The 14,529-nt window shown below is 43.2% G+C and overlaps 1 protein-coding gene across 1 annotated transcript in view; it reads left to right on the forward strand.

Annotated features, from left to right (window-relative positions):
• C8a (complement C8 alpha chain) overlaps positions 1–14,529 on the forward strand; it is a 57,899-nt gene that overhangs the window by 22,406 nt on the left and 20,964 nt on the right. Inside the window, exons 5-7 of the mRNA XM_038334189.2 lie at positions 1,187–1,376; positions 2,700–2,900; positions 3,554–3,794. Coding sequence (XP_038190117.1) covers positions 1,187–1,376; positions 2,700–2,900; positions 3,554–3,794 — 632 coding nt within the window. The remainder of the gene's footprint in view (positions 1–1,186; positions 1,377–2,699; positions 2,901–3,553; positions 3,795–14,529) is intronic.

The following is a 14,529-nucleotide window of genomic DNA, read 5'->3' on the forward strand; positions in this document are numbered from 1 at the left end:
TTTGGGAGGCAGAATGAAGCAATACTTTCATTATTTGTTGTGTCAGAGACTTTTATGTTCAGTCTTAGAACATTTAGTCATCTCTAAAGTCTATGTTATGGTGACAAAGTCACAGGTACAGGAAGTGGCAGAGCTGGAAATTACTCAGGGCTCTTTTGGATGCTCACACTGTGCCCATTTGCCATCCCAGGTTGCCCCAAAGACAATGGATTTTCTGAGGATTAGAACCTTCCACATATATGATTATGCAAATTCTCTTTTTAGTTGCAGAGCCCTTTTCTGAAATAATGCTGCCAGCAGCAGTAGAAGTGTCTGCCGATCACACACAGTCACTTTTCCATGGCTGGGATTAAAACACCGTGGCCAAGGCAACGTAGAGAACCAAGTGTCTCATGGTTCCAGAGGGTTAGAGTCACTATCACTCAGGGCAGGGGCCTTGGCAGCAGGCAGGCAGGCAGGCGTGGTGCTGGAGTGGTAGCCCAGAGCTTACATCTCACCCATGAGCAGGATGAAGAGACAGCCAGCTGGGAATGGCATGGGGTTCTGAACCCTCAAATCCCACCCCCAGGGACACACCTCCTCTAACAAGGTCACACCTCTTAATAGTTCCCCAAACAGTTCAACACACTGAGCGCCAAGCATTCAAACACAGGGACTTATGGGAGGCCATTTCATTCACACCATGACAGTGCCTATTGGGTAGAATCTATGCCAAGCCCGTCTGTGGTGCCTTTACTGTGTATTAATGCACATCTAACTCTAGGAGGGTGGTACTATTCTAACAAGTGACTTAAGTGGGCCCGAGAGATGGGACGATTAGCCTGAGCTCACACAGCTATTCATGGCACTAACTTCACTGGCTTCTGTGCTCGAATTCTTAATACCCATGCATGTTCTCCCCTAACCTACCAGCTAATTAGAACTGCCTCCCGAGGACGCTGGCCCAGGTGCTCTGGTTAGGGGCTACCTGGGAGTCCTGGCCCAGTCCACCCAGTCTTTCAGTATTGCCTACTTTTCTTCTGTACCCTCAAGGTACTTGAAGGAACCCCAGGGTGCCTTCAAACCCACCCGGTAAAATCAGTTCTTCACCTACCAGCTACCGCACATTCTAGAGGATGGCAGGTGGACATTTTCTTTGCCTTTGCAAAGATTTTCCCAAGATATTGGGTTTTTTGTTTCAACTTAGGTACAATATCCTGACTCAGGAAGAAGCCCTGAGTGTGTATGATGCCAAGTATTATGGAGGCCAGTGTGAGACTGTGTATAACGGCGAGTGGAGGAAGCTCCAGTATGATCCCGTCTGTGAGCGCCTCTACTATGGGGATGATGAGAAATACTTTCGGAAACCCTACAACTTCCTTAAGTACCACTTTGAAGTGAGTCTGGTGGAGATGGATGGAGCAACCTGGGGAGATGGCTTGCTTTTCTGGGAGGCTTTTGTTGTCGGTAGGGATTGCTGGTGACTGAAGGCGTCTTCATATTTGCTGCCCGTGTAGGTTTAGTGTTGAGGGTGGTGAGAGGTGAGTGTGTAAGAGAACCATGGAATAAACACAGCCTCCCTCCTGTTCAGTCTTGGCTCCATTCTCAAACCAGTGAAGGGAAACACAAAGGAATATAGGGTCAGTCCCAAAAGCTGTACCACGATAGTTGACAGAGACATGATAGTTGACAGAGACAAGATTCTCACCAGATATGTCCAAACTAAGACCAAGTTATGAATCACTTAGGAGAGTGATCATATATGCTGCTTATGTCTATAAACGTCTACAGAGGCAGATGGAATGAGCAATTATCTAAAGACATCCCTCCCCACTCCCACGCCACTTAAGAAAACAGTATTGATAGGAAAGGCTGGCAACCATGTGGGGTCTCTTTTTAAAACATTTGCTTTTCCAGTTCTGTGGTCACTTCTTTTGGGTATCAGGCTTCTGAGAAGTCAAGCTGAATGACACTGATAATGCCATTGTCCTAATTTCAAGAAAGATCTAGGGTGTGTGTGCCAGGCAAAATCAGATAGCCTAGATAAAGTCACAATGTTTTGAAATCTTTACGGCTATGTATCTATCTGAACATCACAGACTCACTCTGAAGACAGCACCATTACAGAACATGCCTTCAGGGTCACAAACTCTGAAAGGTGTACTTCTATTGTTCTAATATAGGTTAAGACACCGGCCTTGCTTAAGTCAGCTGGTAAATGCAACTTTGTTGAGTTCAGGGAACTCAACTGAACTCATAGTTGAATATTTGTGGGTAGCAGTAAATCTCACTTACTGGGATTATTATCATCCCTCCCGGCCTTCTTGACCCCTTCCCATCCAGGTCAGTGACCAGACATGGCATTCAACAACTCTCCACAGTACGAACAAGCAGCCGCCCTTTATAGATGATGAACAAGCCCTCACCCTCAAGAAAATCTATGCGTTGAATATAATTAACATTTTAACATAATTATCTGCATGCAGGAACAAGCAAGTGTGTAAGCAGTGTGTACATAAATATCTTAGAAATTCCACTTGACACCAAGAAACATTGCTGGGTTTTCTCTACTTGAGTGGGCTTCAATCTGATGCATGGATCAGCTTCTGAAAGGCCTCCCACCAACCTGGTACTTCAGATAGCTTACAAAGCGAAGATCCTGATGGCACATAGAAGCTGAGAATCATGCACAAAACTAACATCTCGTTTTCTCCTTTCAGGGCCTGGCAGATACTTTAATCTCCTCCGAGTTTTATGATGATGTCAATGAGCTCTTTTCTAAAATAAAAAAAGGTGCATCACTCTCAGGTGGCATGACTTTCGGCATCGGCCCACCAAAGGTTCCTGTGACACTGGATCTGAGTGTATCCGGGTCCCGTACATCTTCACTCATGAACCAGTTAAGCAAGTATAATGAAAAGGTATTGGAACATAAAGCCCGTGTCTCTCAGTATTCCATAATCTACACTGAACACGTATTATGTTAATTGCATTAAAAAGTACAGTAGTAATTGAACCTTAATTTGCCTGTGTAATTGGAAATGTCTGATCAGTGGCGATCATGTCTGTTTTTTTTATTACGCCTTGCACACAGACTCGTCCTCACAAATGGAACAGAGCTGCACTATAAGACCAGAATGCCTATCATCCTGCCCCTCCCCCCAGTCTTAGCATGGTTACCTAGAACATACAGGAAACGACATAGAATGGCTGGATTAAAGAACACCATCCCAGCCCTCTAAATTTGACATACAAGGTTTCTAAAACAAGACTTATTTTTTTTCCAAATAGATACGAAGGCTTGTATGCTCATCTGTCTACCAGGCATTTGCCACTCCATACCTAAGCTATGTTGGAGTTACTGTGAACACGCCCTGGCCAGGGCGAACAGTGGGGAACACATAGGAGAAGTCTTTCATACATTAATATTCATTAATATGTGCTTGTGAAATCAAACAAAACTGTATTACATGTGTTGCTGACTGTGCTTTCTTCAGCCCTAAATGCTGACCTTTTGGACTCCTCTCTCACAATGTCTTGCTGTCCTTTTGTCTCATGCGGATGCGGCTGGAAGAGATTCAGCTTCATGAGAGTGTCTACGAAGGTACAGACGGCAAATTTTAAGATGAGGAGACACAATATTGTGCTGGATGAAGGGATGCAGCAGTCGCTAATGGAGCTCCCAGAGCAGTTCAACTATGGAATGTATGCCAAGTTCATCAACGACTATGGCACCCACTACATCACCTCTGGAACCATGGGTGGCATTTACGAATACATTCTGGTGCTTGACAAGGAGAAAATGGCAGCTGCTAGTAAGTAGATCCAGAACTCCACGCCCTGTGGGTGGCACACACCATGGGACATGCGTCTTAATTTCTTTTTTTTTTTTTTTTTTTTGGTTTTTCGAGACAGGGTTTCTCTGTGGCTTTGGAGCCTGTCCTGGAACTAGCTCTTGTAGACCAGGCTGGTCTCGAACTCACAGAGATCCGCCTGCCTCTGCCTCCCGAGTGCTGGGATTAAAGGCGTGCGCCACCACCGCCCGGCCATGCGTCTTAATTTCATTTGTTGTTGCTGGGATACAATACCCCACCAAAAACAACTCAGGAGAGAATGGATTTATGTCATAGTTCTAGGTTATAGTTGATTACTATAGAGAATGACTGTGGCTGGAGCTTGAGACAACCAGTCAAATTGCATCCATAGTCAAGAAGCAGAGAAAAAAATGAATGCATGCATGCTTATGCTTATACACATTCAGACTCACTCCCAGGTCTTGCCCAGGGAATAGTCCACCTACAGTGGGTAGGTCGTTCCTCCTCAATTAAAATATAGTCATAATTCTTTATAGATACAACTACAGGCTAACTTGAGCTATACAAACTCTTTTTTTTAAATCATTTTTTTGGATTATCTAGACAGGGTTTCTCCATTTAACAGTCCTAGCCCAATTTGTAGCCCAGGCTGGCCTTGAACTCACAGAGATCTGACTGTCTGTGCCTTCCAAGTGCTGGGATTAAAGGCGGCATCACCACGTCTGGCTTAGACAAACTTTTATTGAGACCTCACCAGTAATTCTAGACTGTGGCAAGTTGGCAGTTAAAACCAACCAGTACAGCATCATTGACAGTGTCTCTACTGATTCTGACCCTAAAACTCTCATTTCTGGGGAGGTGAGATTCATTAGACTGACCTGCTAATAAACACCGCAGGGAGGGTTGGAACTCAGGATTGGCCTGGTCCCTTAAACTATGTTCTTCCTATAACCTCACAGTTACCCTTTCATAAATAAAGAATCTTGGGAGTTTTGTTATTTAAAATGTAAAAACATGTTTGACTACAGAGTTTTTCATAAAAGAATCTCTTTGTAATTAGTCAGTGAAACCTAAATCCATCCCAGTTCCTCTTTCTCAGTCTCTCTCTTCCACCTTCTCACTCCATCGCCACCCTTCTGAGGTAGGCTGGATTTTTATCTTTTACTCACGACGCCAGTTTCGAGATGGTCTCCAGGGTCAGGCTCAGCCCATCTAAACCCTTCTTACCCAACAGATAATACTTCACAGACCCAGTGACTTTAGTTCCTTATTTAACGTCCTGAAAGATGAAGGATGACGTTTAAACCTCTTTGTATGACATCGACAATCTTCATGATCTCATTTAAGCCATGCAGACAGTGGTTCTCAATGTGAGCTCAAAACTGGCTACATCACACCATCCAATAACTCATCAGAAAGGTGCATTCTTGAACCCTTACCCCAAACCTAACTGAAGGAAACTCAACTGGAGTGTAGACTCAGAAGTCTGTTTTTGCACGCTTCCTGCGTTGATTCTGGTACCTTCTAGAGAGAGGCACTGACTTAACCCATGAGTGATCACAGATGGAAAGATCCATCCCTATTTAAAATCCAAGTTCAAAGGCCCAGTTTTAAGATGTTAGGCTGTCTACTCTTCTTCCTTCCTCAACTGGCTCTTGTAAGTGACCCACAGCACACGGTAGTATTGGAATAACTCACTAGATATTAACATTGTTGAAAACAAGTACACACTGCATGCTTTTCTCTTTCTTTTCTGCCTCGGCACAGGCCCAAGACAAAGTGGATATGCAAAGCAAGACAGAAAGTGTTAACTCAGACTCTTAGCTAGCTCATTTTGAAGTCTGCTCATTGATGTAGGTGCTCTATTGTTCTTGGTAATAGTGCAAGCTATGCTTCTGAAAATTACTGTGCTCATGCATGAGCTTTAATGGTGCCCCTACTCGTGTGGGTTGCAATGCAGTAACAGGTCTACATTTTTGAAAAACATCAATAACCAAGGATAGAAGAACATAAAACAGCCTAGTACCAGAGGTAGGTAGGTCATTGCTTTGGGAAACCTTTTCCAGTAAGCTAACGATGTATATATGTGCACTGTCATAAAATATGAAATAAACAGCATAAGACCACTGTAAAAAGAGCTTCAAAGTCTACTCAAGTAAGTCCTTTTTCAAGTCATTCCTCAACAAGTGAGGGAGGAAGGAAAGGATCAACATTACTGAGCACCTAATAAATTCCTAGCATAACTGCTTAGATTCTCATTTAACTTAGTGACAAGGCTTAAGAGGACGGTGCTGTACAAATGTTAGACACAAGAACACTGAGGATCCTCTGGGAGGTGTATTACTTTGCCCAAGGCTACAGGGAATCTGACCTCAGAGCCTTGGACCTGTGGTATTTCTCTCGTGGTTTGGCCTCCTATCTTTACTGTTGGATTACTAATGAGATGCCTGGGGTAGCTGGTGCCCCCTCCTCTTTAAAATAATGTAGGGCAGAGATGGGCTTCCATAGTGGTTAATATTCAAAAGGAGCCCACTGACAAATTGTCCTGGGATAATTACCTCAGCTCTGTTTATAGAAAACCATATGTCGATAATAGCACAATTTGCTATTTGTGAAGGGCTGATTTTCTATAAATCCAAAAAGTTAGTGTTGCTTTTCTATAAATATGGAAATGTGCTAATCATCACCTCATCTGCTGGAGACCGCTAATAAATCAGAATGTCATTTACATATTAACCTACAAAGAACAAAAAACATCTCTACCTTCTTTCCTTTTGACGAACAGCAGCGCGCACGCCCTTTGTCCTATCTGATGTCTGGCTGGTTTGCTGTGGCATCCCTCCACCGATTCCCTTTCTTCCTGGGTATATGTCCTTTTTCTCCATCTCTGCTTTTCTTTGTTCCTGCCCTTTCCCCCTTCTTGATCTCTGTGGCTTTAATTTATATTCTCTTAAGTGCAGTTTCTATGAGACGTTCTAGGTGGTCCACACGCATGTCTTAGATGGCTGACCTCGGTATGGGAATATTTCAGAAAATTTACTGGTTAGCACTGGGGATGCTTTTGTCCTTGAGTTTGCTTCAGATCCTCTCTGGGTTTGCCTCAGAGGATGTGCAAGGTTGTTTTTCTTTTAATATGTCCTTTAGATAAAATGTTTTCTTCCAAAGACAGCATGGCACCATGCATTTAAAAAAAAATCAAGAGGAGACTGTACTCTGGGGGAGGCAATGTAAGACTCCAGCGTGATCCTAAACCTTCCTTACACACTGCCCCTGACAACGCTCTACCCTCTGTAGGGATCATTATGGCTGTGGCCTAGGATTTGTGTATCTGGATTTTTTTTTTTTCATTCCTTCTTTGGCACTCACCATTTGTCCCCGGGCTGGGATTTAACAGGGAGTGAGGAGCATGTTCTCCATTCATGCCTATCTGAGATGTCATCAACTTGCAGCTTCCCTGGGGTGCATGACATTCTTCAGCGATCCTGTTCAGGTGGTTTCTGTACGCATTCTCTCTCCTCTCCTCTACATCAGTTAGTTCTCTCTTGTTCTGTGAGGCTAATCCCTCTACTGCTTCCTTACTAGACAAACATCAGCTCAGCTCTGTAGGCCTTGGAAGGGCTCCCTCCCACTCTGGCCTGCCTCTGCCATTTCCTTTTGTTTGTTTATACACTCTCTCACATAGCCGGATTTGCTGTGTTTGTGTTGCATACCAGGTGAGAGAGACCAATTTGAAGGATCTGTGTAAATTCTAAATCCTTCTCCTTCCTAGTGAGGCCTGTTTGCTTTCTTCCAAAGTCCATGTGGCCTATCTCACTTCCCGACTCTGTTGCTGTCCATCTTGTGCAAACCGCTAGAGCCCTTAGCTGCCTCCTGCAGGAGTCTGACAGGCCATCGTCACTGTGCTATGGAATTCTACATAACAGGCCAACTTTAACCCAGGCTCTTCTTATCGGCTGTCCCTCTGTCTCAGCCGTCTCTCCCTCTGAGGTTTTTCCCAGCAGTGTGTCTATCATTCAGATCTCCATTTCAAAGCCAGCATTTCAGAGAGGCCTAGCTTACCGAGGGAGGGAGGCAAGTCTCTTTTTATATGGCTCTATCTTAAATTTAGGAAATTCCTGTTCTCTCCCTTGTTGACTTGTGCTAATCAGCTTCTCTGCTGCTGTGATAAATACCGTGACCAAAAGAAACTTGGGAAGAAAGGACTTGCTTAAATTATACCGTTTCACATCACAGTGCTTCACTGAGGGAAGCCAAGGCAGGAAGTGAAGCAGAGACAATGAGGAATACTGCTTACTGGCTGTCTCCTCTTAAGTTTCTCAGCTACCCCTCTTATGTAGCCCCGGGACGGCACTTCTCACACTGGGCTGGGCTGTCCATCCTAATAGCGATTAAGAAAATATCCCATAGACAGATTAATCTTATGTAGACAAGTCCTACACATTACCATGTGGATATACTTATTGGTTTATAATCCTCCCCCTCTTTCTGAAATGGGAGTATAGTTATGTACTTCTGTTTTGTCCTTTTCTGCAGATGTATTTCTCAGCTCAGTGCCTCAACCACCAATAAGCAGCAATGAATCCATCCATCAACGATCTATCTATCTATCTATCTATCTATCTATCTATCTATCTATCTATCTATCTATCTATCATCTACCTACCTACCTACCTACCTACCTAATCTTTCCCAGTACAGACTGGTATGTCTGCTGAGATCTTCTCATATCAAGGTCACTCATGTCTCACATGGATGTCTAATAGAAACCGCACTTAACAGAACGTATGTTCAATTCACAGAGCTCAAAGACAGGATACTGACAAAATTGCAAATCGTGATAAGGGCCACGTGTAAGATAAATTAACAGGTATTAGAATCAGAGAATGATGGCACATATTGGAGGACGCTCACTTAGCTTTGGGTGTCCTGAGATGTCTCTCTGAGGAGGTGGAATCCAAGTCATGCTAAGAAGTAAAGGCTACTGAAGATTATCTGGGTATCTTGGGCAGAGTGGGCAGCTTTGAGAAAAACCCTGCAAGGAGGAGTACACAGGGCTTGAGAAGGAAAGGAAACATTTGTGCTCGAAGCCTTCGGGCAATGGGAAGGCGATCAGAAAAGGACTAAGGTTTTCAGGGGTGTGGGCTGGAGAGGTAGCTAAAGTGCAGCATGTATACTGCATACTGATCTTGTCAAAGACCTGAGTTCATTTCCCAGCATCCTTGTTGGGCACTTCAAACGTTCCTATAACTTCTGCCCAAGGGGAATCTGACACCAGCGGCTTCTGTGTGTTTCTGTACTCACACATTCATACATAGACAGACACACATACATATAATGAAAAATCAATAAAAGAAAAGCCTTAAAAAGCAGTATAGAAAGGCCCCCAAAGTCCCAGCTGACCATATAGTAAGAAGGATATGGAGCGTATCTGCAACGCCATGGGCAGTCAGTACGTCTAGTCATGGGTGCAGTACGGTCTAGCCCATGTAACTATAGATTGTTTGGCTGTTATGTAACCACAGATTAAAGAAAATGAGTGAGGGTGGACTCAGGCAGAACCCGTGGAGGCTCTTGCTGGGGTCCTGATAAGAGATAAAGAACTGAGGTGGAAGAATGTGAGAGATTCGGGGCCTGTGATGGCACATCTTGATTGCATGAAGACACGCTTAGGGCATTAGTCTTTGACGGTGTTGCTAGAAGCAGCCACAACTTGTCCACTCACCTTGTGTGATTCTCGTCTGAATTCAGAGATACCATCAACTCCCAGACTTCCCAGAACAGACAGGTTGGAAGCAACGGGTATTTAAATGTCACCAGCTCGGGCAACTTCATATGAGTTTGCGCATTCACCGATGGTCCTGAGGAAAGGGAGGTATTTCCTTAGTTCTAGCTAGTGAAAAAGACTAAAGGTATTCTGAGTTCAAATACACATTTACCCTTTCATGCCAGTAGTCTTTATTAGGACTCTCAGCTTGGGAGGACCTCTGGCCTCCTTTCTGTCTCCCCATACATCATTGGTTACCTGTCCTGAATTCACAATCTATCTCCACCTCCCCTGGCTGTTCACTTCTTCCATTGATGAGGGCACTTTCTGTTCTCTCTGTCAATCTCTCCAGTGAAGCAGATACCTAGATGGGGAAAGGATCATGGGTGGATGGAGATCCCATAAATGACTCGGGAAATGAGGTGGCTGTGGTCTACTTTAGACCTCTCTTTTTAGCTAATGTAGACAGGACTTTGGGACACTTGTTTCAGCCTTGGTGACCTTGGTCCCTCAAATACAGCTTGAAGTAGAATGTTTCTCATCAAAGAGTTTAAGGTGTGTAAGAGAAACTCTATATGTAGTAGGAAGTTTAACTAATATACCAAAGACCTCCCATACCAACGGTTCTGTGGGTTTGGGGTGTATTAAGAAGGCTTTGAAGGGGCTGGAGAGATGTCTCAGAGTTTAAGAGCGTTGGCTGCTCTTCCAGAGGTCCTAAGGTCCCAGCAACCACATGGTGGCTCACAAGTGTCTATAATAAGATCTGGTGCACTCTTCTGGCATGCAAGCACAATAAATAAATCTTTTTAAAAAAATACTTATTTATTTATTATGTATACGATATTCTATCTGTGTGTATGCTTGCAGGCCAGAAGAGGGCACCAGACCTCATTACAGAATGTTGTGAGCCAACATGTGGTTGCTGGAAATTGAACTCAGGACCTTTGGAAGAGCAGGCAATGCTCTTAACCACTGAGCCATCTCTCCAGCCCCCACAATAAATAAATCTTAAAAAATATAAATAGAATGCTTTGCAAGGATCCTAAAAAAAAAAAAAAAAAAAAAAAAAAGATCGCTCTTGCTGCTTTGTTGAGAAGGAAGCAAGTAGAGGCTTCTGCCCCCTGTGGCCCCATCAAAGCCAGCATGCTGCTTGGTAACATGAAATGACCAGCGTACTGAATTTCTCTGCACCTCAGCTTCAGAGCCTACGTGGAGATGATAGTAAAGGCTTATTCAAGAATTATTACATGTACTTGGTAACACAGTAAACATTCAACAGATATTTTCCCCTTTACTGCACGATATTAATATGATTATTTAATCGAGCAGTTAAAATCATGGGACCAGTTACTTATTAATTGCACAATTCTGGGCAGATTTACTTAATCATTTGAAATCCAAATTCACCTGAAAACTGGATATATCATCCAGTCCCTCATGGCTAAGAGAAGTAAGTGAACTTATTTGCAGAGAGCCTTGAGTGTAGTCTTGGACTACTGGTAAACATTCAGGAAGCTTCCATTGTTGAAGTCAGTTCTGGAAGGTAGCTCTGCCAACCACTACACTAGCAACTTCCCAACCGAAATCAATTCTGAATCAGACTGCAGGTCATGGTTGTCTCCACTGTTTATCAGCCATGGGCCCCGCAGACAAATTCATCCATATCTTTGTACCTTAGTTTCCTTTTTTTCCAAAGGAGACAGTGGCAGAGCACACTCCATAGATTTGTTTTAAATATAAAACAAAACAAGCTATGTGACTATCTGGGCCCGATCCTGACATATGGAAATTCAGAAGCGTTACCTATTTTTGTGCCATGGAATCATTTTATCTGGGTCTATTTTCTGGTTCTTTGACAGAACATTTGATGAGGTAACATATAGGAGATGGAGTTAGGACCTACGGCTCTGAAGGTCAGGTCATCTAAACACCTGGCATAGGTTAAGCTTCACTCTGCACCACCACTTGGCAGAACAAGAGAAAGACAAACAGCCGCTCGTAAGAGACAGAACCCAACTTTAGCAGGAATGAACTCATTCACAGGAGTATGGTATTAATCCATGCTGATGGCACAGTCACTTAGGAAAGCCCCTCCCCTTCCCTCTCCCAACACTGTAACACTGAGAATTACAATATGCTACTCCTCGGGGGATGAACTGTATTCAGAGCATGGCAGTGCCCTTATTACTATGTGCTGTTATCGCCAGCCTTCCCAATTTCTGAAGGTAATCTTAACTGTTCTCTCATCTGTAAAGTGGGGATAATAAGAAGACCCGTATCACCGGGTTGTGCAACTGGCTGGTTCTGAAACATTGCTCAAACAGAAGGGAAATCATTATCATTAATTTCTGCCCACAGTGGCTGGTGTTTCTGCTGTAGACCTGGAGCCTCAGCCATCATGCCCCCTCCCCCACCTGCCCGCTCTTTTGATCAAGGTCATTCATTTCTGTCTTCCAGAGCTTCATCCAGTTTTGGAGGGTCTGCTCTTCCCATTCGTCAAGGTCACTTTGGATTCTCATCACTATCTTTCACGGCACTAACAACTCTGCCCAAATCAGTGTGTGCTTTCCATCATCCCTGGCCCTGATGGATGCCAGCTCACAGTGGCCCTGGAAAGGCCCTTCCAGCAACAGTGTAGTTCAGCTAGCCCTTCATTGATCAGTCTCCTCCATCATGGTCCTTGGGCCGGCTGACCACCGCTCAGGCACAACTTAGAACAAGCCACAAGGACAGAATTAATTATAGCTTCCCTTGCTCTTCCTCCCGCCTTCCTGCTTCCTTTATTCATCCATTCCTTTAGCTCTCCATTAAATAAACATTTGTTAGACACGCTTAACACGGGAGGCGCTGTCCAGATACCAACGTGATTAATAAGGACTCCTACCCGTCGGGGGGGCTCATAGAAGAGAGTGGGGTTTTCTTTGTTATAATCACCTGATTACAGTCACGGATGATTTACTTTGTGGGCAGCCAAATGAGTTGCCACCCAAAGTGACTAATGATCTAGATTTCTCACTCGCGGTACTTAGAATCAGCCAGAGTATTTGATTTTAATAAAATATATTTACATGCAGCAACACCTAATATTTGTAAAGCAAACGCACAATCATATCTGGTATTCAAATTAATCTTTGTAATAGTTTCATGAGGAATTGTGTTATTATTTCCTCTAATTTTTAGAGAGAAGGTCGAGGCTCAAAGAGCTTAAGTAAACACTGTAATGTGACTCAGTGTTGATCTGAGGTCTTCTGAGTTAGAGTCTGTTTCTTTTCCGAATATGGACCCCTTTCCCATACATAAGTACATTCTGCCATTCATTCTGATGCTATTCATCACCATAGATGTGATGGTGAGACCAACCAACAGTTACTGGCATTTGCTAGGAGGTTGACACTGGGCTAATAACTTAAAATTCACTATTTTGACTGGTCGGAGGTGGCTCATACCTTTAAGCCCAACACTTGGGAAGCAGAGGGAGGTGAATCTCTGAGTTTGAGGCCAGCCTGGTCTACAGTGAGTTCCAAGATAACTAAGCCTACAGAGAAACCCTGTCTCAAAAAATTAAAAATAAATTCCCTATTTTACTTAATGAAGAGACGTTTGTGAAAAGGATAGTAAAATATATAATTTACAAAGGACTAAGGTTCAGCAATGTCAAATATTTTTCTCAGTATCAAGCATCTATCTCAAATATATATATATATGTATATGTATGTGTGTATGTGTGTGTGTGTGTGTGTGTGAGAGAGAGAGAGAGAGAGAGAGAGAGAGAGAGAGAGAGAGAGAGAGACTGGAATTAGGTGTCCATCTTGGAAATAGCAGTTTTTAAAAAATTTATTCTTCTCTGATACTCTCTGACACACTATATCTCAACCACAGATTTCTCCTCTCTTCCCTTCTCCCCAAGACCTATTGTTCCTGTGTTTCCTTTCAGAACAGAGCAGGTCTCACAGGGATAGCAACTGAAATGTAGTATAACAAGGTGTGATAAGACTAAGCACAAACCCTCATACTAATGCTGGACGAGGCAACCCAGTAGGAGGAAAAAGTTTCACTGGTAGGCCAAATGCCAGAGCCGTCCTCACTCCCAGCCAACAACACTATAAAGTCTCGGGATGTTGTAACCTCAGCTTTTCCAAACCATAGCATATAGTATCTTAGTAGATTATCAAAGAAATTCAGTGCATCATGACCAGCCTTAAATCACGCACAACACACTAAAATAAGGTAGGATGCAGAATGTGAGTGCATCGCTCAAAATGTAATTAACTACTGAAACTTTATTTAGCTGAATGTGTGGACGCCGGATCACAATGTAAAATGTATTTCTTCCTTGTGAGGTCTTAATGTAAAATATATTTCTTACTTTTAGAGACAGTCAAAAGAGTATTAAAATTATGTATGTATATGTGTCCTCCATTGATTATGGTTTTTTTTTTTTTTTGAGACAGGGTTTCCCTGTAGTTTTTAGAGCCTGTCCTGGATCTAGCTCTTGTAGACCAGGCTGGTCTCGAACTCAGAGATCCGCCTGCCTCTGCCTCCCGAGTGCTGGGATTAAAGGCGTGCGCCACCACCGCCCAGCCCTCCATTGATAATGAACATGTACCAAAGCACTCTAAATATTGGGGGAAATCATCAATAGCCACAAGAGAGGCAGCAGAAAGTATCTTGGGGTTCTCCACATAAGCAATCAATTATATATATATATATATAATATATATATATTAGATCTTTGCTATATATATGTGTATATATGTATATATATATATATATATATATATATATATATATATATATAGAGAGAGAGAGAGAGAGAGAGAGAGAGAGAGAGAGAGAAAGAAATAAGCTCACAATTATAGAATATGAGCCATCCCTCAATCCTTTGTGAGCAATCTGGAGGCCCGGGACAGCCACATACGCTGTAAATCTGCATTGAGCAGCCATGATTTCTGGTACACACAGGTGTGGCTT

Source organism: Arvicola amphibius, chromosome 6 (genome assembly GCF_903992535.2).
Source record: "Arvicola amphibius chromosome 6, mArvAmp1.2, whole genome shotgun sequence".
NCBI classification, from domain to species: domain Eukaryota; kingdom Metazoa; phylum Chordata; class Mammalia; order Rodentia; family Cricetidae; genus Arvicola; species Arvicola amphibius.